Source organism: Martes martes, assembly GCF_963455335.1.
Source record: "Martes martes genome assembly, chromosome: 1".
Taxonomy (NCBI): Eukaryota; Metazoa; Chordata; class Mammalia; order Carnivora; family Mustelidae; genus Martes; species Martes martes.
In genome coordinates this window covers 181,748,594-181,772,084 of record NC_137888.1, presented here as the reverse complement: position 1 = coordinate 181,772,084, position 23,491 = coordinate 181,748,594, and the positions used below count along the sequence as shown (strand labels likewise).

Genomic DNA, 23,491 nt, shown 5'->3' with positions numbered 1-23,491 from the left:
ATGATCCTTAGGCATCAGGAACAAAGCTGGGGGATGTTTTAAGTTTCTAGTCCCCTTTTTCAAGCAGCCTGCTAATGAAGACAATAGGTTAGTAAGACCACAGTTCCAGAGGGTCTTGAAAAATTCTCTCCCTATGGTTATAAAATAACTGAGCTATTTCCTATCAACCATTTAATATTTTTATTTCGCCAATATAAGTCAGTGAACCAGGGTTTCGTGGTCTGGAGAGATTGGAAGATGAACTTGCTTTGGTTGACTATGGCTAGTTTGGTTATAGATATAAGCCTGTGGATTCAGGAGAATTGGCTATGACAGGTCTAATCAGACTTTCTAAATTTTAGGGTCCTGTGGGCTCCAGGACCTGGTTGCATGTTCCACACTGACATACTTAAGAAGGTGGTGTAAAATGAAGCTATAGTTGAACCTATCAAGACCAGATGAGCTTGTTATTTAGAGCAACACCTCTCTGGCTTCCCGTGTGCAAATCCATCATCTGGGAGCCCAAGGAAGACATGGTTTTCATGAAAATGGGGCACATGTTAGTTTCCAGTCACTGAGTTCTCCTCCCCTTCTCAGAGAAATGTCAGCACATATACCTGAGTGGGACTGGGTTAAAGAGCACTGCAGAGGAGGTCAGAAGATCTTGGCTCTGGTCCATATGCTGCCAGAGAATAAGTATCTGGGTAGTTAAAACATGGGCTAGTTTTTTAGCTGCTCTTGATCTCAGTTGCCTATCCTGTGAAATGGGGGTAACTGTAGCTTCATTGTGTTTCGGTAACCATAAAATAAATTAAAAGTTTATAATGTATTTATCATGATGTCAGGAACATAGTAAGCAGTCAGGTGGTTAACTCCTGTATGACAGTAGTTGTCACCACCAGTTACGGGGCTGTGTCACTTGTTAAACACTTGTTAAATACTAATAATACTATGCCAGACAATGTTTAATAAATAAACAATAGGAGTCCCTGTCCTTGAGGAGGTTATGTGGGAGGGGGGTGGGAAGACATAGAGACAATCAGGATAATAAATAAATAAGGTACATACAGTAATTGAACATTGCAAATATTCTGGAGGTGACATGGGTCAGGACATGAAGCAAAACAAGGGAGATTGTGAATGCTTTCTAAGAGAATTATGATTTAAAGAAGGTGGTCAAGTGTGACTGAAAAAAAAATTACATTTTGGGCCAAGATGTGGAGAGAGCATGGATTTGCCATGTCCCAGCTGGAATATAGTTCAACTTGTCAAGAAGACCAAATGAGTCTCTTTTTTGGAGCAATGCCTGCCTCTTTTTAGAGTAACCCTGAGAGGACCACACCTGCCATGTTTAGGCTGTAGCCTACAAGGAGACCAGCATCCCTAAAGGAGAGCGACAGAAGAGGGGTCTGAATATAATTGGGGAAAGAAGAGTGAATTGGATATTTCACCTTGATAACCTTTGTAAGCAAAGTGTCATCTTCCTTTTGGAAGTTCTTTATCAACAAAGAATGATGACTCGTGACAAGATGCACAAAAGCAAAGTTTTGAAGTCCAGCAGACAGATTCACATTTGCATAATTTGGGACATGTTATTCATATTCAACCTCTCTGAGTCTCAGCTTTTCATCTGTAAAGTGGGGACAAAAGCTTTTACAGTCGCGGGGAGGTTTATAAATAATGTAGGTAAAGTGCTAAGTGCAGTGCCCGTCATCCAGTTGGAATTCAGCAAATGTCAGTGAGCCCTGAGCTGAGCCTGAACTGTTCCTTTGGCTCATCTACAAGAGTGGTAGGAGAGACTGACTTTGGGCCTCCAGTGGCTGCCTCAGTGTCCACATTATTTAACTCAGCGCAGTGATCTGGATGATTTGGCATGTCTGTCATGGACTTAAGTGTAAATCAGATGAGATTCAAGATATATCCTAGAAGCTTTTTTATAGCTTGTGCCATTTTCACTCATAAATGTTGCTCCAGTCTTGTATGAAAGCCAAGTGGTAACTTTAAAATTGGTGGTATTTTCATGAAGTACAGAACCAGCAATTACTGAGCTGGCTAAGAGTGCTTAGAGCTGACAAATACAAGTTAAAGCAACCTGATTGCAGGAATCTGGGTTGAGGAGGTCAATGTGTGAACAGCCCTATTGTTTCATTAACCCTCATCCCAATGAAGGGCATGTAGCAACAGTTATGATGTTCTTCCCATGTTCCAGGTTCAAGCCCCCTTACTTTCTGCTCAGAACTTTGAGTTGGCCTTTTGTTTCTTCTGTTTTGCCACCTTGTGCTTCCCCAATTCCTCCTTAACACAGCAGCCAGTGGCGGGGGTGGGAGGTGGTCACTCTTGAACACTATCTAGATCCTATCCATTCTTGGCTTCAAAATCCCCATTAGTGCCTGAAACAGAAATCACTGAAACAGAATCACACCAAGTACTCTTTCTGAGACGGCATCTTTCTCCAATTTAATCCTATTTCAGCTCCTTAGTTCCATCTACGCTAATATCCTTTTTTAAACGCCCTGACCAGCTCCTTAGAGGAATCTGTTCTCAGACTGGGATAGGAAATATATAAGATGAGCCTGAGAGTCAGAAAGTAAGGAAGTGCTCAAAAAAGGGGTGGGGAGCAATACAGGGAGACAGAACACAGAGACCAACTGAAGGAGCTCACAGTGGCCAGGGCTGGACTATTCAGAGGGACAAAATAAACAACGTAGTACTGGATTATAACCCAGTGTGTAAAACAAACATCTGTGAGTCCATACGGATATAAATGATTGAATAAGTAAGTAGATGGGCGGGAGGAGACACATCTGTCATGCAGATGAATTCCCAATAATTTTAGTAGATATTGTAACCTCAGACAGGTGGAGCATAACTCTCTACTCCCTAAGTGTGGGCTGCACATAGTGCCTTCCTTCCAAAGAGGACAGTATGGAAAGGCAGGGAGCAGTGACTTTACAGTGGGGGAATCTGACAAGCACTACCTGAGCCAAGTGATCAAGGTCAATTTCAATAGTGGTAAGTCATGTTGATGGTATGTACCCTTGATATGATGTGATGAGAATGGCACTTTCCCTCTGTGGGAGACACGTAACCTCAGTCTAATCATAAGGAAAGCATCAAATAAATCCCACCTGAGGGACATTTTACAAAATAACCTGAACAATGCTTCTCAAAACTGTCAAGGTCGTCAAAAAGGAAGGAATGTCTGAGACACTATCATAGCCAAGAGAAGCCTAAGGAGATAAAACCACGAAATATAATATGGCATCCTGGATGGTACCCTGGAAAAGAAAAATTAGACATTAGGTACAAACTAAGGATATCTGAATATAGCATAGACTTTAAGTAATAATAATGTATCAGTTTTAATTCATTACTTCTAACAAACCTAGCATACTCATATAAGATGTTAGTATTACTGGAATAAAAATAGGAAATTATCGGGTGTGGCATATGGGACCTCACAGTACCATCCTCACAAATTTCCTATAAATCTAAAACTACTCTATAAATAACTAAAACGTTGTTCTAAGAAAATATGTGCCAAACTTTCACATTAGTGAAATGCTTTTCCTTCATCATGGCCTGTTGAAGTTCAACCTTTCAACTTGAAACTTAAGAAACCTTTTGAATTCTTCGAAAACAAATGGGTATCCCCTTTGGCCTATGTCCGTAGAACTTGGTACTTGCCTTTAGTGTTAATTTTAAGCTAATGCACTTATTTCTTCATTCATTCAGACAACAGTTATAGTGTACCTACAGCAGTTGTTGACAATAAGGCAAACCTTGACCCTGACCAAGCTTTCGGTTTGCCTGTGGTTGCAGATCTGTGGATACACTTGTATGAGAAAATGTGTAGAGTGGCAAGAAAACAAGCAGTGGTAAAAGTGAGGAGACGTTCTTGGCAGAACTGACCTTTGCATTGAGTTCAAAGAAGTGGTAGTGAGTGCATTTGGGTTGTGGGTAGGGGATGGAAGGATGGAAGGTTGGAGGGAGTATTCTAGGAGAAACCATATTTGCAGAATTACTGAGGCAGAAAGGGGGTGACTTTTCCAAGGAATTACATCATCGTGGCCAGATATTATCATCGGTAGCACATATGGACTCTACCTTGTATTAGGCTCAATGTTAACCCCTATGCATGTGTTATGTTGGTTTATACTCATGCAACCCTGTGAGGTTATTCCCATTTCACAGATGAGGAAAGCAAAGCACTCAGTAAGTAGCAGAGCTGAGATTCAGACTAAAAGTGACTGGCTTAAAAGCCCATACTCTCTCCTCCCATTGAGGAGAGGCAGAATTAGTCTGTCTTGAAGCAGATTCTTGCATTTCTTTCCTATTATACCAGGATTTCTCAGCCTGGGCACTGATGACATTCTCAACAAGATAGTTTTTTGTTGTGAGACCTTCCCTGTGTCCTGTGGGAAGGTGGGAAGCATCCATGTCCTTCCCCTGCTAGAGGCCAGTAGCACCTACCCTCCACCAGTAATGGCAATTAAAAATGTCTCCAGACTTTTCCAAGTATCACTGGTGGGGCGGGTGACTACCAAAATCAACCCATTCCTACCCCTGCCTTGAGAATCCTATTCTTAGGATAGGATGAAGCTGGACCTTAAGTCTTTCCTGTCTCCTCTCTTCTTTCCCTCCTCTCTTTTTCTCCAGGGTTTCCTAAGGGCCCACCATATATGGGCTGAACACATATCCCCAACAATTTATAACACAGCAACTTGTATATAGTGGTTGCTTGACAAATGCTTACTGAAATTTATGCCAATGGAATCCTACATGTTCAGAGTCCATTCTTGTCAAATAAAGTACATTCTTCTGGAACATAAAACTTGATATTGGAAAAGTTAATTCTTGGTTTCTGGTCACTTAGGGGTATCTTTTGTGTCCCTGAAGAACTGTCCTATAGGCTGGCAAGCACCACCTGAATGCTCACCAACCTTCAGGCAGACCCAGCTGTGCACCTGTTAAGAACCTAGTGGAGAGTGACATCCATTAGGTTGCCAATAAATGTTGAATGCATGGCTGACCTGTAACAATTAAGTGAAGCCATATGCCTAGCTCTGTAATTTGAGATGCCATTTAAAGCACATACCTATTTTCTCCAGCAATTCCTTCTATCATTTTCAGATGAGATCTGGATTTGGGAAATGACTCCCCACCTAGGTTTTTTATTCGACCCCCTGGAGAGCAGGCAGGCAGTAGGAAGGGAGTCTTCCTGCCATCACGGGTTCTGTATCACTGGCGTGTCAGTTGCTTGTCATTAGTGGGAGGGAGCTCAGAGGATTCTAAATGGAAAGATAACACAGGAGTGAGCTCCCAAAGTATAATGCATTTAAATCAGGTAGACTCTTTATTTTGTGTTAGCTCCAGGCATGCATTCTTTTACCACTTCTCGGTACCTATAGCCTATAATCATTGCCTCTTAAGGGCTATCCATTGAAGCTCTTTGTTGCATTTGAAGGATAGTGCTGGGATATTTGTCTTCTCCAGGACTGTGCGTACCGAGTGTAGAGTTTTGTAGACATGCGTAAATAGATGTTGTTGAGAGTAGATGGGAGAGAGTCCCACCATCGTTATGTTTCATGGAAACTCTTCAGGTATTTTCTCTCACTTTCCCCAGCCCCTCCACACATTCCCCCACAGGTCTTAATGGCCACTGAATTATTTCTAATCAATGTCCCTGTTCTTTCTGTCTTGCCAGAAGGAGGGACATGTGAAGTGATCGCCGCGCACAGATGTTGTAATAAGAATCGCATTGAGGAGCGGTCACAAACAGTCAAGTGTTCCTGTCTACCTGGAAAAGTGGCTGGCACGACAAGAAACAGACCTTCCTGTGTCGATGGTAAGTAGCTGGTTTTATATCTCTCTTAAGGTGTTTATCTAGGTGTTCACTGTCTGTTATATATATATTTTTCACTCACGTATGGTTCAGGTTAATGAACAAGGTGCAGTCAAAACTCTGGAAGGTTGTACAAAGGACAGTACTCTGCATAGTTAGAATTCTTGTTTCTCTGGCTTGGTGGCTTTCTCATAGCTTATTTTAATGTTTTGTAGAGAAGATTAAGGTAAAATAATTTGTCAAGTCAAGAAATTGGAGGGTCCAGCTCATTTGGGAAGTGATTTTGGATTGAGGTTTTATATAATGATGATGGTGATGACGGTAATAAAGATAACAATAGCTAACATTTATTCTTTGCGTATTTAATGAGCACTTACTCTATGCCAGACACTGCTCTGGGTGCCTCACGTGCATTCATAAGCAAATAGAGGTGCTCTGAATGTTCACCATCTGCCAAACATTGTCCTAAACACTTCTCATGCATTATTTTATTTACTCCTCCCAACAATCCTAGAACAGTTACCTATTGCTGTGTAACAAATGACTCCCAGTGACGTAGTGGCTTGAAGCAGCAAACATTCTCTCACAGGTGTGGTAGGTCAGGAATTCCACTTAGCTGATTGTATCTGGCTCTGGGTCTCTCCCACAATTGCAGTCAAGATCGGAAGGTTTGACTGGTGCTGGAGGATGGTTTCAAGATGGTTCATTCTCACACGGCTTTTGGCAGGTGGACTCAATTCCTTGCTGTGCGGACCTCTCCAAAGGAGCACAGTGTCCTCACAGTGTGGCAACTGGTTTCACCCAAGAGAATAATAGAGAAGCCATAGTGACCTTCTATTTTGTAATCTAGCCTTGGAAGTTAACACTTGACTGTTTCCACAATATCCTCTTGGTTATTTAAGTCATCCCCATTCAGTGTGGGAGTGAGCTCTAAGGGCTTGAAGGCCAGAAGACAAGGATCACTGTGGCAGGTACACTCCCTCCCCCCTCATTTTAAACATGAAGAAACTGAGGCTTAGAAGGGTTATGTAATGTTCCAGTGGTCCCATGGCTGAGAAGTTGTAGACTGACTGACTCTTAAGCCCAGAGTAACTGACGTAATACCAAGTCTTGACCACATCTTTAAAACAACTTTATGTGTGCTAATAGTGAGTCCAAGGTTCAAAAAGACCACAAGTATCTCTCCCCATTGTTATCTTTCATAATTTTAGAGCCAAGTATGAGATGATGTTCAAATTCTTCAGTAAGAAAATCAAGAGTCTGGTTTTTAGTAAGAAAATCAGGACTCAAATGAATCACTTGCTCAGGGTCACACAGTAGCAAATAGAACCTGAATCTCTTGGCTTAGGACCCATTGTTCTACCTCTAGAAACAGATAGAGCAGGACACTTTCTAGATTGGCTTGTGTTGTATATTTTCATTATGAAATATGGTAGTAGAAAGAGAAACATACTCAAGCTAGACCAAATAAAGTTTTTTTTTGGTTTTTTTTTGTTTTTTTTTTTAAGAAAACAGAAGAATCCTGGGGAGTCCAGTTACCAAAAATCTCATGGAATTCTTAAATTCTTCTAGCATCCGCTATCTCATTTTCTTTGTTCATGGGACGTATCATTTCTGATCTCTGTTCCCCTCATTCTCCTCCGTGTGGACTGGTTCCCACTTCCAAGATTTTAGCTTTTGAATCCCTATAACTTAGGGGCTGGTGTGAAGTTTTTTTCTCCATGATGCCAACTCTGATCTTACATAGCATCACAATACAGCTCGAATATATTTGCCTTGCTTCCTGTGTTTTAAATGTGTTCTCCAAAAGGACCAAATGTAACTGGCCTGGCTTGTGTCGCACGTTAGCCTTTGACCGATCAACCATAATCAGTGAGCTGTACGTGGGGCTTGTTCAGCTGCCCATTGTGTACCATGGTAAGACCAAGCTTTTTTTTCTTTTTTTTTCCTAAAGGATGTGAAAAAGCCAAATTTGGGAATATACTATGATCAGTAAATTCTCCATTAATGGATTTCCAGAGGTCATTTGGCACTCTCTGGAGATATTTTTGGATATGGAGACAAGAGATGGAGACATCTCTTGCAATTAGGGGGTTATTATTCACACCTCGTGGGTAAAAGCCATCAATGCCACTAAACATCCTATAATGCACAGGACAGCACCCACAACAAAGTATTACCCAGCCCCAAAGGTCAATGGAGCTGAGGTTGAAAACTTGCTCTTATGGTTGTTTCTTTGTTCCAAATCACAGTCAACATGGTAAGGCACCTCCAATGCAGGAAAGGCGAGCAGTTAGACTAGAAATGCCACTTTGTTCCACTTGCAGGAGGAAACTCTTGGCCCTTGAAGCCCACCAACATTATAAAACCATGATAGTGTCTCAAGTTGTCTGCCAAAGAAAGCCTCGAGTCTGTTGATTATGAATCCCCATTTTGTCTCCAGTTCATTTTTATCTCTAATGATCCAGAAATAGAATTGCCTTCAGGATTTGGATGTGAGACACAAAGAGCAATACACTGTTTATTCTGGCAGAGGGGGAAATGGCATCTGGCCCTAAGTTTCTATGAGAAGTTAAGCCACATAATGGGAATATTCTGTCTCTCAGAGCAAGCTTGTTTGACTTTGGAAACTCTGAATCCTTTAGAGTGGTCGGTTCAGGCAGGCGGGCTATTGGTTCCTATCTTCCAAGCAAAAGTCAATAAATTATGGAGTACAGTATAGTGTCAACCTGATGATTTTTAGTTTCTATAGCATTCCGCTGTTCTAAAATCCTTGAATCCATTGGCATGCGCGAGAAAAGTCTCTGTGTTGCTTTGATCAAATTTTTTTTTATGGCCCAAATCTCTACATGCAAATGAAAAATGAAGCGTAGGTATAAATTAATAATTCCAGTGTAGTTATTAAGATCATGAACTGTGCAATTAGACAGACATGAGCAGAACTCAGCCATACCAGTTACTAATAGAATTACCCTGGGCAAGTCACATATGCTTTTTAATTTGTTCCTTGGCTATGAAACGGAGACGGTAGTTATTCCGACTTGTGAGGATTAAAGAATGTGTACAGTGTTTTGCATAATGTCTGGTTCCCATTAAATACTCGCTGAATGTTGGTGGCTCTTTCCTATCTTACTAGCAACTTGTGTGTAATGCTTAGAAAGGCACATCGTTTTATAAAGTTTTGTTGCATTGTAATTGAACATAGTGACATTTTAGCCACCATCTTCTCCTGTAACTGCTTCTAACTAATTATCCTGGATATCATTAATGCTAGTGAGTTTCTTCAGGAATGCATATTTCTTATAGGAATTTTGAAAACTACAGAAATAACCCACACATTAGAGTCACACATGGTATTATTGCTCAGAGATTATCATTACTTTGTAAGAAAACATGTGCATGTCCATTTAGGCTTAACCCGTCATTAAAAAGAAACCCACGGGGCACCTGAGTGGCTCAGTGGGTTAAAGCTTCTGTCTTCAACTCAGGTTGTGATCCCGGGATCCTGGGATCAAGCCCCGCATTGGGCTCTCTGCTCCGCGGGGAGCCTGCTTCCTCCTCTCTCTCTCTGCCTGCCTCTCTGCCTACTTGTGATCTCCGTCTGTCAAGTAAATAAATAAAATCTTAAAAAAGAAAAAAAGCTCAAAAAATAAAATTCTAAAAAAAATAAAAAGAAAAAGAAACTCACATGGCAGGGATTTAATTGAACTAAGATGTCATAGTACTGTTTTATCAACAGCTTGTTTCATTTAACATATAGCAAACATTGCCCAGCTTAAAATATATTCTTCAAAAACATTATTGTTAATAGCTACGTTAGCAGCGGATACTCTTCCATTTATCTACCTAACTCCTCCACTTGGACACATTATAGTGTTTCGTGCATTTCCCTTTCTAAGCCTAAAAATGGATAGAAACCAGTTTCTCTCCACAACAGCAGCTGACAATCCACACACCCATAGTTGCCCTGAATATCCTGTTGTACATAGTGCATTTCCCATGTAAGTGTTCCAATTGCTGTTATTTACTTGCCTCTGAAATTACAAGTCACTTGTCGTCTACAGTATTTTCAAAACCAGAGAAACAGCTATGATTTTAAAATAAGCATATATTCTATTATTTTAAGATTCAAAATCAGAGACCAGGTGATTTAAAATGGGGTATAAATTTTGCAGTGTAATCTTAGCAATGTATTTAAAAATAGAAAACAGGATATCGGGAGAAATTTTTAGAGTGGGCTTTGAGTTTAAAAATGATCTTCTATTGCCTAGTAAGTGAAAATACCAAAGAAAAACACTCAACAGCTTAAATGTTGTGATGGGTAGTTATAAATATTTTGAAAGGTGTTATACCCTTGCACGTGTGCCTAGCACTATTCTGACTGCATATTAGGTCATGACACTGATTCACACTTTCTCATGTTTTGTCAATCATTCTCTAATGCAAAAGGAGGGCACCTTCCTTACTATCTTTGATAACAGTAATCAAAATGATGGCCAGAAATTTCTTGAAGGCCTGTCCTGTACTCCTCTTTGAGGTCCTTCATGTCTGTACATTCCTTTATTTCTAACCCCAACTCCCAAAGGGGTCTCCTGTTATTCCATCTTGCCAGTCAGAAAATTGAGGCATAGGAATTTTGTGACTTGCTCAAAAATCACACAGACAATCATGGCAGAGCCAGAAATCCAGTCTGGGCTATCTCACTCCAGGGCCCTATATACCAAGCATGAGCAGATGAGGTTGTGACATAAACACACATTCTATTCCAAAGCCTTTTGTGTAAGAGACCAAAATCCCTGGGTGAGAAGGGGGAGAAAGTTCAACTGTGTGCACACTCTCAGAAGCATCTGGTCCTGCAGGCCATACCTGCCCCTTCCCTTTCTGTGTCAGAGAGGACTGACTACTTGCTCTTTCTGAGGTCATGGCCTTTGAGTAATTAGAAGAACGTTTTTTCATACTACAGCATTTTTAATTATTTCTGTCTTTAAAACAATTTTTATTATGTTATGGAAGTCACCAGACAGTACATCATTAGTTTTTGATGTAGTGTTCCATTCGCTGTAGAAGCATTTTTATAGACAATGGTTTGTGTTATATAGAATGACTGAAACATAACTGTTTAAGGCATGGAGGAATAAAATGACTGTTTTATGGAGAAATTCTCGTGCGGGTTTCTCTATTTAGGTTCTTATTCTCATGCAATTTATGTCTATTTGTGACTTAGACAAATATGTGAGAAACATCTTTATAAGTACTGGTTTGTAGAGAAGGTCTTTTAATCTTCTGTGGATTTGAGCATCACTCTAATTAAGAAAAGTTTACATGACAAGTGCATAGACCTTTCCTTTCATTCAGTGTGAATTCTGATCATTTCTCTGACTGCCTGCTACAAACATGGTGTTCTTGTCTTCTTATAGTGGATACCAGCCAGAAGTGACTACCTTACCTCACAGAACGTTTTACCTTTCACAACGATGGAAATCCTACCTTTTTCTCGTCACTAGGATTAGTGTACAGTTAACATAATAGAAAAAGTCCTCATACTCCTGCCTATTTCTGTGAAGATAAAACCCCACTGTAAAAGAAGATGTTTTGCTCTCGACTCATCATACATAGCTTATAAGATAAGAGCAAGCAAGATATACAGAGACTCAGACCCAGAGAAACAGATAGACTTATAGGGAAGAAGACAGACAGTGAGACAAGACATACAAAGAGGAACAAGGAAAGGAGGGTTCAGAGAAAAAGAGTGATCAAAGAGAGAAGAGACAATGAATGCTTAAGAGGAATGTTAAACATCTACCTATAAAATGGCTTTGTTCATTTTTTCCCCAAACAATTGTTTGTATTCATTCTTACAGTTTATAACTAATTTTAACAATTAAGATTTATTTGGTAGATTGAGACTTTGAATTTTTTTTTAAGTTGCATTATATGAGAATCCAGAACCCTAATATCTATAAAAATTACTTCTGGAGATTGCTCCTTTGGAAAATACCATGATAAAATTTTCTTGCCCACATACCATCGTATTCCCTAGAGACCACTATGGTGATAAAGAAGTCTGAGAACTAAAGCAAATTTGAAATTCCACAGTAGTGTTCTACAGAGTGGTATGAAATATATATATATAAGAAATACTGCATGTAATAGCCCCTTCTCAGCTATCCAAAATATGATACCATATTAAAGGCTCTGAGAAGTTCTGCAGACAAGAACTTGGACCCACTGTGTCCCAGACTTCTTTGGCTAGAGAACCTTTTTCTCTGCAACAATTAACTGTGCCCTATAGACCCAATGTTCCATAAAATGGACTTCAGGCCAGGCTGGTACAGACTATATGGACTACGTCTTTGTTTTTGTTTCCAGAAATGCATCTGAGGTCTTTTGAGACTGCTGATAATTCCTATGCCAATAGCTCAGTGTCTTTTCTTAACACTGGCTAACCAAACATTGCACAACAGGTCTTGGTAGTAATATGATTTATAGTATCTCCATGACATATCAGGCTCAACTGCAGTTTGGAAATCAGATAGGGACCTTCCAGAGAAACTGTATGAAAAAGCTTAAGCCCTTATTTTTATTCACAAATATTAGACATTTTAGAGGACATGGAAGATGACCTATTTTGGTTTCACCATTTGTTACCTGTCGTCCACACACAGTGAAATACCAAGATAATGAATTGCCTTGGCGGGTCAGGGATGCACCACACAGCAGCAGTCTGGGGTCCCTTCATTACGATCTCTGTTCGATGCCTGCCTGTTCTTTCAAGACAGACTCTAGTTTGTTTAATAGATGGGATAGTGAGCTCAGTTGACTTCATCAGGAGGCATTTCTGAAGGGGGTTTCTACTGTTATTGAAGAAGATCTACTAGAGCATCATTAGTAAAATAGTGGCACATTCAGGCATACTTTCTGAATCACATACAAATTTTCTTTTGCTCCCTTCCTTGGCACCTAATCCTGCCCAGGTATGTGAGGGATCCAAGTCTGCATTAGCAGGAGGAATGAGAGGAAAGATGTAGGAGAAGTGACAAAGCATTTTGTACCATCTCATAAAAGGTCTGTCTCTATGTTTTGTTCCTTTGCATAATAAAGAGAGCAGGAATTCAGTCTTCAGATATTCCCATGCTTCTGAAACTAAGAGTGGATGTATTTTTTTTTTTTTAAGTTTAAAGCAGTAGTTGCCAACTGACAACCCGCTGGCAGAAAGTACCTTCATACCTGTTCCTTAGGTTGGCAGAGTAGTGAAAAAAATGGACCGTGTGCCTTTGGATGGGATACTCCAGTATGTACAGGCCCCGTCCCTTTCTATGACACACCTGGCTCTGGCCCATTCATGTGACCTGCCTGATCCCTAAAGATCTGGAAATCCCTGCTTCCTGGCTCAGAGTTATTTCCCTACTATTCTCAAGTTAAATAAAAAGATTAATTTTCTGGAAAAAATTACTCTTTGATATATAAACCTGAAATAAATCGAAAGGTACATACACAAAAACAGCAAGAAAGGAAAAATAGAGTATTTCTTCTCCTCCCCTTGTCCACTGAATCTCTCACATCTTCATTGTCGAAGCAACCGCTGCCACCAGATTTCTGTGCGTCCTTATAGAAAATATCCATGCACACGCGTGATACACATGTAGACAACCTGATAAATCAAAATGGTGTTATATAATTTAAAAAATGGTCTGAACCTGTTTTGTTTTGTTTTGTTTTGCCTAAGAAAATGGCTGGTAAACATGGAAAAAAACGGTCCATCATCACTCAATTGAAGAAGTGTAAATTGAAAACTGAAATGTAATGTTTCATCAATCAAATAGGCAGAGATAAAAAGTTTGGTAATACCCAGTATTAAGGAGGCAGGAGAGAAAAATTACATATAAATCATACTCAATGATAAATGGCTTACAGACTCAATTACTTAGCCACTTTTCTTTATTTGGTTCACCAAAGAGGAAGAAGATAAATAGGAAATTTTATAATGGGACTGGATATTTGTGGAACATGATACAAACTACATGCATTATAACTGTGCACAGTGACTTTATTTAGCAATAATTCTTATATACATAATGCCCTCCATTTCTTCAATAGGATCAGGTTCATATGTCTGGGTATCATCTAAGAAATCTTCTAAGGATCTTGATCTCACTTCTGTGGGAAAACTGTATGTGAAAGTATATTTAGTGCATGTGTTTGGACGTAAGCATAGTAAGCCCCATTTTAATGTCAATTAATGTAGCTACTTGGGAGGTACAAAATTCTCTACACAAACATTTGTAGTGGTGTGTATGTCACATGTGTGTGAGTGTGTGTGTGTGTGTGTGTATGAGTGTGTGTAATCATGGTACAACACACCCCAAATCCTTATCATTTTTCTAGTTGGAATGTACTTGGTTACACAAAATTCCAAATTCATAAAGAAAATTTCCCAAAAGTAACTCCAAAGCCATTGGTTTCCCATTATTTCCAAAAAGCTTAGGTGTTTTCAAATACCTGTTCTTGTCTGATATGAGAGCACCTTTAATCAATTCTTATTATTATTTTTTTTTTTGGAAAGGGGGAAAAATGTTGTTCTAAATCTAAGGAGTCAGCTCTTCATCCCTCTAGTTGGGCTTCAGCCTAGATAAGGCAACATTTCAGGGTCCTATGTTATTAATGCGCTGTCCATATGAATAACGAGCAAGCCTTGTGAATTATTTCACACTTCTAGGAAAATCTATAGCCCTGTCCTTCTGCAACAGCACTAGAAGCTGCTGAGGATATCGGTACATTTCTTTACGGAAGGTTCTGATAACTTCATCTAAGGATATGGTAAAACTTATGTCCCCTGCTGAAGCCTGTGTAGAACTTTATGCAGATGAATAATATTTTGAAAAATTAATGATTTATTCCTCAATCCACCCAAGCTACTGGGATTTTTTAGGGCCTACCCCAACCCAAACAACGGAACATGAATCACCCACTAGCCAGAGAATAGAGGCCCAAATATTTGGTATTTAAGTTCAAAAGTCATTCTAAGATTCAGATATATAATGGAAGGGTTCATTTATTCCTGTTTCCAAAGTAATATGATGAGTCAGGTCAGGGAGGGAGAAAGGAAGGAGTACTTTGGTAGGAAAAATGTGGTCCACTGGAGCAAAGGCTGTGTGCCACTACCACCAGAAACGTGTGTCGCCATCTGTAGACTCACCGATCCAACCACCAGCCAAGAGAGTACCACACATGATAGCTCAACACACTCTCTTTGCATCTTTTTGGCTGCCTTCCCAGGAAGACCATCCATAAACAGCAGCTAGCATATTGCAGCCTGATTGTTCAACAGGAGTCATAATCACCAGTATCCAAAGGCCTCCTTAGGCTTCCATGGTGCAGAGGTGACCTCCAGGATGCTTATGAATTCCAGGAATTGAGAGGAGAGGCCTGGGCTCCCTAATGGGTGGAGTGGACATAGAAACGAAATTTCATGCACCCACTACGTAAGACTAGATTTGTAACTGAGCTAAGACATTGGTGGAACATGTTCACCTTCCCTAACTTGCCTATTTCATTTATAATCCTTGATATCAGGGCACCTGGGTGGCTCAGTGGGTTAGGCCTCTGCCTTCAGCTCGGGTCATGACCTCAGGGTCCTGGGATCGAGCCCCACATCGGGCTGTCTGCTCAGCTGGAAGCCTGCTTCCTCCTCTCTCTCTGCCTGCCTCTCTGCCTACTTGTGATCTCTGTTTGTCAAAAAAATAAATGAAATCTTTATAATCCTTGATATCATTGGTATTTCATTTTTGTGTCATTTATTTATCTTAGTGTGGGGCTCAAATTCATGATCCCAGGATTGAGAGTTGCATGGTCTACCGACTGACCCAGCCAGGTGCCCCTCATTACTGCATCATTTAAAGAATTCAATGGAAAATTCAATGGACTCACATTCCATGCCATCTAATATAACTTAGGGTGGTAAAATGATTCCATGGTTATCCAGCCACTCATTCAAAGGGAGGTCCCATTTCTTCAAATTTAGAATGGCCTGCATGTGATGATTTAGAAGTTATCATTCAGCATCTCCTTTGGTGCCTATACACCAGTTTTGCTTCATGTGCCTATACACCTGTTCTCATTAACACTCTTTAAGGAGTGATGTATATATTCTAACTGCTCCACAGACCTACTCCCCCAGTTCTGTCCCTCTTCTTGGACCTCCCTATACCTTAAAATACAACACTATTGAAATTAGACCAACTAACCCTACAACGACCCCTAAAGTGTTCAAATAAAAGTAAGAGTCATACATCTCTCAGTAAAAAGCAGAAGCTAGAAATGATTAAGCTTAGTGAGGAAGACATGTCAAAAGCCAAGATAAGAAGAAAGCTAGGCCTCTTGCATGAAATAGTTAGCCAAGTTGTGAATGCAAAAGAAAAGTTCTTAAAGGAAATTAAACGTGCGACTCCAGCAAACACATGAATGGTAAGAAAGGGAAACAGCCATATTGCTGTTTCGGAGAAAGTGTGAGTGGTCTGGATAGAAGATCAAACCAGCCACAACACTCCCTTAAGTCAAAGTCTAATCCAGAGCAAGGCCCTAATTCGTTTCTACAAATTCATTTCTACAAAGGCTGAGAGGGGTGGGGAAGCCAGAAGAAAAATTAGAAGCCTGCAGAGGTTGGTTCATGAAGTTTAATGAAAGAAGCCATCTCCATAACATAAAAATGCAAGGTTAAGTAAGCAGTGCTGATGTAGGAGCTATAGCAACTTATCCAGAAGATCAGGCTAAGATAATGAATGACGGTAGCTACATTAAACAACAGATTTCCAACGTAGATGAAACAGCCTTCTCTTAAAGGAACATGCTATCTAGGACTACCATAGCTTGAGAGGAGAACTCAACACCTGCTTTTAATGCTTCAGAGGACAGGCTGATCGATGGTCTTGTTAGAGGCTAATGCAGTGGATGACTTTAAATTGAAGCCAGTACTCATTTATCATTTCAAAAATCCTAGGGCCCTTAACAATTATGCTCAGTCTCCCTACTCTCCAGTAATTCCACAACTGGGTATTTACCCAATACAAAATACAAAAACAGTGGTTCGAAAACATACAGGCACCCCTCTGTTTATTGCAGCATTATTTACACTAACCAAATAATGGAAGCTGTCCAAGTGTCTATTGATAGATGAGTGGGTAGAAATGATGAGTATATATAATGGGATATTATCCCACTATTAAAAAGAATAAAATCTTGCGATTTGCAATGATATGAATGGAGCTAGAGAGTTTAATGCTAAGTGAAATAAGTCAGAGGGAGACAGATACCATCTGATTTCACGCATATGTGAAATTTTAAGAAACAAGACAAAGAGGGGAACAAAAGAGAGGGGAAAAAATAAGAAATGGACTGAATTACAGAGAACAAACTGATGGTTACTAGAAGGGAGGTGAGTGAAATGCGGGTGAGATAGGTGAAGGAGATTAAGAATACACTTATCATAACGTACAGAACTGTTGAGTCACTATATTGTACACCTGAAATTAATATAACACTGTATGTTAACTGTACTGGAATTAAAACTTAAAAAAACTTTAAAAATTAGGCTAAATCTACTTTCCCTTTGCTCTAGAAATGGAACAACAATGCTCGATGTCAGCACATCTATTTACCACATAGTTATTGAATATTTGAAGCCCACTGTTGAGACCTACTGCTATAATAAATAAAAGATTCTTTTGAAAACGCTACTCACTGTAATGCACCTGATCATCTGAGCTCTGATGGCAGCCTAGAGTGAGATTAATGTTGGTTTTGTGCCTGCTAACACAAACATCCATTCTGCAGCCCATGGGTCAAGGAGTAATTTTGACTTTCCAGTCTTATTTAAGAAATATATGGCTATGGCTGCCATAGATAGTGATTCCTCTGATAGATCTGGGCAATGTAAATTGAGAACCTTCTGGAAATGATTTATCACTTTAAAATGCCATTAAGAACATGTGTGACTCATGGGAGGAGGTCAAAATACCAACATTAACAGGAGTTTGGAAGAAGTTGATTCCAACCCTCATGGAAGACTTTGAAGGGTTCAAGTGAAGGAAGTAATTGCAAATGTGGTAGAAATAACTGGAAATCTAGAATTAGAAGTAGAGTCTGAAAGTGGGACTGAACTGCTCAAATTTAATGAGAACATTAGAACCAGATGAGGAGTTGCTTCTTCAGAGGAACAAACAAATTAAATAAATAAATTATTTATTTATTTATTTATTTCTTAAAAAATGAGCTTCTTGAGGTGGAATTACTCCTTGTGAAGATGCTGTGAAGACTGTTGACGTGACCCAAAGGATTTAGAATATTACATAAACTTAGAGGCAGGGTTTGAGAGAATTGACTCTAATTTTGAAAGAAGTTCTACTATGGGTAAAATGTCATTGAACAGCATAGCATCACTTGTGAAAGGAAGAGTCAGTCAGTGCAGCAAATTTCTTGTCATCTTATTTCGAGAAATCACCACAACCACCCTAACCTTTAGCACCACCACCCTGAGCAGTCAGCAAGCATCAACCTGGAGCCAAAACCCTCTGCCAGCAACAAGATTACAACTCACTGAAAACTCCAAAGATGCTTAGCATTTTTTAGCAATAAAGCATTTTTAAATTAAGGCACATGCATTGTTTTTTAGACATAATGCTATTGCATACTTAATAGACTACAGCATAATATAAACATAACTTTTATATGCACTGGAAAACTAAAAATTATTGGACCTGCCTTATTGCAATATTTGCTTTCTGAAATATGTCTATTACTTTATGTAACTCCTCCAATAGCAGCCTTATAAGATAGTTACTATTCTTATCCCCAATTTATTAAGGAGGAACGTGAGGCCTTAAAGAAGTTTCTTCCAAGACATGGCAGCAGGAGACCTGGGACCCCAAAAGAGGACCTGCTAGAAATGATAGGTAGGAGATCACCTAAGCAGCATGGGGAGCAAAGTTCAGAGTACCAGCTCACTTCAGTATCCCCTTCCTCAGAGAATGACACCACCATTCAGGCATGCTATGTTTTTACTTAAGCAGTCCCTCCAGCACATACACCAGTATCCTCATATCCTATGCATATCAGATCTTTCAATCCCTCACCATTCCCTAATTTCATTACTGCCATAATCAGGACTCCTATATTGACCCTAATTAATGTGCCCTCAGCACCCATACCCTGTATTACCCAATGCTGACTTGGTCACCCAGCTTGAACTACCAACTTCACCAGTCCTCCCTCAAACCACCACACTCAAAACCAATAGACACCCTCCTCCACATCCCTGAAGCCTCCTGTAAACATTTACCAGAACTTACCATACTGTCCTCTATGCTTTTGTTGACTTGTGATCTTCTGTGATAGAAAGACTCACCCATTCATTCAACAATTAGTTTCAGAACATTGACTGCGTCCTAGAAATTATGCCAAACACTTGGTCACCTAATGATGAACAAAGCACTTGCCTATAATCCGTCAGGGGAACACGCCTCGATCTAATCATACACAAACATGTTCCAAGCAGAAAGTGCAAGTTCAGAAGGAAAATAACTCAGTCTTTGGAGAGGCTGTTATCACAAAGAATCCGAAGGAGGCCAGAAAGCCAAGACTTCTGTGAAAAAGTGACAGGAGTTTGGAGATGTGAGGTACAACTCAAGCTAGCCAGGTGAAGAGCTTTCCAGGCAGAGAGCCAGCATGGGCAAAAGCCTTGGGTTTTGATCAAGAACTTTAGAGATAGTCACTGTGGCTGAAACCCGAAGAGCAATAAGATCATATGTGAGAGGAGGCAGAAAAGACAGGGGGAGCTAAACAGTAGTTCTATAATTGAGCTGTGCATCTCCTGTCCCTAACATAGTTCTTCTTCACTTAATTTGCATATAGTTGACACACGGTGTTACATTAGTTTCATGTATACAATGTAATGTTTCAACATGTTTATATGTTATCCTAATATAATTCTTAAAACTGAGATGTGCTCATCAAATTCTTAGAGAAGGCAGTGATGTGGTATCTGTTGTGGGAAATTGGATGGTAACGCCAACCTGGAATTTTGTGCATGAGGAGACAGCCTTGAGAGCCCTCTACTGAGATAAAAACCTCCTTCTGTAGTGTCTGACATCAGATTGCAAAACCTTGATACTCCCACTTCGACAATGGCAAAGCAAGGCAAATCGAATTGTCTTTTTGATATTGCCGCCTTCCTCACGCAGTGTTGCTGTCACCTGAATGTCTCACTCTCTCTCGGTTGCCAACCAACTCACATTGCTGAAAGAACTCTCGTAACCACCCCCAAATCAAGCAAACAACGGCTTCTGATAGAAACGTTCAGTCACTGTCTTTCCATTCTATTGTCTGACGTTATATAACATTTTAGCCAGTAGGTTCCTTATACCAGGAGGGGCATTAGGGCAAAGGGTTTATAACTGGGGATATATTTAAACATGGTGGCTAACTACAGGCTCGTGTCAGTTTATTTTCTTCCTGACTAACTTGTATCTTCTTCAACTCCATTTCCTTATGAACTGATAATGCTTTATTCTATGTAGCCAAAAACAAAACAAAACAAAAAAACCCAAAAATAAAAAAGTTTCTAAAATACCTCTACCAAAGGATGCCTGACCACCCTGTTCCTGAAATCTCGGGTAGCATGCAAATTTTAAATGGGTATGTAGGCATTAATGAGTCTACTTTGTGAAGAAGGTGGTTACGGAGAAATGGTCATTTCTCATGTTACCCAGTTCCGCTCCCTTCAAACTACTCAAGCACATGCTTTTGAAAAACAATGTTAATAAAGTCACATGTACACTATAAAAATTCTTTACTTAATGACCCTTGTAGAAAAATTAGACTTATAACTACACAGAGTGAAAGTTGTTGAGCACGATGTGTCAAAGAACATTAATATTTTCACATCACATTTCATAATATGAAATGGGTACTGTTATTATTGTCCCAATTTTACTGCTGAGGAAATCAAGGCTCAGAGCAAGAAAGGGCTTGCCAAAGGTCACACAACTTCCAGACGGTAGAGCCAGGATTTAATTGTGGACAGTCTGATAGCAGCACCCATGTAAGATTTTAAGATCGCATTCATTCCCAGACATACAGCAGGAATGTTTCTGTGGCAAGACTGAATCATGTCAATTGGAGCCCATGCACATGTGGATTTCAACCCTGGCTTTGCCCCTGATGAGTCAGCTTTCATTCAGCATATTATTCTCCTGGATCTGCGGTTTCCTCATCCGTTAAACAGGGGTGAAAAAAAGGGCAATGTCAAAGAGGAGATGAGAATATCAAATGAGATAATTCATAGAAATCACAAATCTGTAATACAATCTCCAGACCTATTGTGAGACCTCAATTATATGAGCCTTAATAAACTCAGTATTATTTTAAGAACACAATATTAAATTTGTAGTTTCATTAATAAGTGTATATCTGGATTTTGAGAAACCCTGAGTCAGACCTACAGTTTTGATTGAAATACCAATAGTTATATACCTCTTCCTCATTTGATTATCTCCAACCATAGAACAAGGCTCTTGAGCTTCTAAAAATGTGTGCATAGAAACAAAAGCATGTCGGATAATGATACAGAAGCCTGTCTCCTGAGGAGCATGAAGAGAGGAGGCAAGCTGAAAGTGGTGCTTGTTTTCCATTCAGAAGGGAAGATATTGAGGACATCCTCTTCCAATCCTAGTCCAAGTAGGAGAAAACATCATTTTCCAAGTGCCTGTTGGTACGCATAAGCATCAGTGAGAGAAAAGATCTCAATAGACATGTTCAGTTTCAGAAAGGAGCAGAGAGTGTGCATTCTGTCAAAGATAAGGTTCATGAGGTGTAGACTGACTTAGCTTTCATTTTGGTCTTTTCTCGGCATTCATAGGAGAGCTGCTTTTCTCTTCTCGCTATAGACACTTTCTAGGTGACTTCATTCATTCACTTTCATGGCTTCAGAAACTTAAGATAGTTGCTATCTAACCTAATCCATTCTTCCAAACTCCAGGCCCTTTGTTCAGAAAATTACTGGATGTCACCATTTGCATTTCTCAAAGACACCCCAATTCAGTATGCTCAAAATGGAGCACACATTTCCATCAGCCTAGTAATGCAAGGATGACTTCCACATCAGTGAAGAGCACCTGCACGGCAGTGGACCTAATGTTCATGTCCCCCCAAAGTTCACATGTTGAGATTATAAACCCCAAGGTGATGGTATTAGGAGGTGGGACTTTGGGGAGGTAATTAGGTCATGAGGTGGAGCCTTCACAGTGGGATTAGTGTCCTTAGAAAAGAGGTCCCAGAGAGACCCCCAACTCCTTTTACCATGTAAGGATACAAGTTGACCATCTACAACCTGGAAGAGGACCGTCCCCAGAACATGACCATGCTGGCATTCCAATCTTGGACTTTCAGCCTCTGGAACTGTGAGAAATAAATTTCTGGTTATAAGTTTACCCCATCTATGGTATTTTACTATAGCATCCTGTAAGAACCTAGACATGCATCTATTCTTTATTCAAGCCAACCTCTTGGGAAACATGTTTGCCTTTTCTCACTTCCTCATGGTCCATATCCATCCTACCGGACTTCCTTGATTCTACTGCCTAAACATCTCCCCAGTCTTTTCCCTTTTTTCCGTCCCCATTTCTAAGAACCAGACTCATGCCATGGTCATCCTTTGCCTTGATTACTGAAAGGTTTTCTTTCTTATTGCCTGAAGGCTCTATCATACCTGACCTTCAGTAACTACTGTAATTCCTCCTGATGGATGCTACCAGTGCTTGTTATTCTTCACTATCTGTAACATAATTCCCACTTTAAATTTCAGGTCAATATTATCTTCACTGCTATACAACAGATGGTGCATGAAGGTCTCATTCAGGTTCTACTACACTGCCCAACACAATGCCTGGAGTAAATGCTCAGATAATGTGTGCGTTTTGTACCCAGGCAGTGGGGTCAGACAGATTTGTGTTCCAGTCCCAGCTCTACTGTGATTCTAATCCTCAGTTTCCACATTCCTGACAACAGGCATTACACAGAGACAACTTCGTGGTGTGATCACGAGGATGAATTGAGGAAAGGCATGCACAGCACTTAACACAGTTATTCTTGATAAATATTGGTTCTAAGAGTCAGGAAGATTCGTAGAGAGTAAAGACCCCCCCCCCCCCCGTCTCTGGTGGATCATCTGTGGGACTTTCTACCATTATTATGGAGAAGAAATAAAGCCAACAGAGCAACTTTCAGAATTAGACTTGAGTGTGTGTAATTTATACATAACAGGACATTCTCCCCCCCCCAAAGATTTTTTATTTCTTTATTTGAGAGAGAGAGAGAATGAGAGAGAGAGTGAGAGAGCATGAGAAGGGGGAGGGTCAGAGGGAGAAGCAGACTCCCTGCCAAGCAGGGAGCCCAATGCAGGATTTGATCCCGGGACTCCAGGATCATGACCTGAGCCGAAGGCAGTCACCCAACCAACTGAGCCACCCAGATGCCCCGTAACAGGACATTTTTTGGCCTCTGTATGCTACAAATTCAACTTAAGTATTATACTCCTTTAATTTTTCTGCATGGTGAAAGCAGAGAAAAGATGCATCCTTGTACTTGGTGGGGGGCAATCAGAAGTCAGGCAGTTTT

At 40.1% G+C, this 23,491-nt stretch overlaps 1 protein-coding gene across 1 annotated transcript in view; it reads left to right on the top strand.

Annotated features, from left to right (window-relative positions):
• Positions 1-23,491, top strand: part of TAFA1 (TAFA chemokine like family member 1) — a gene marked incomplete at both ends in the record, with an annotated part of 491,339 nt that overhangs the window by 373,834 nt on the left and 94,014 nt on the right. The window contains one exon of the mRNA XM_080818276.1: positions 5,687-5,827. Within this exon, the coding sequence (XP_080674402.1) occupies positions 5,687-5,827 (141 nt within the window). The remainder of the gene's footprint in view (positions 1-5,686; positions 5,828-23,491) is intronic.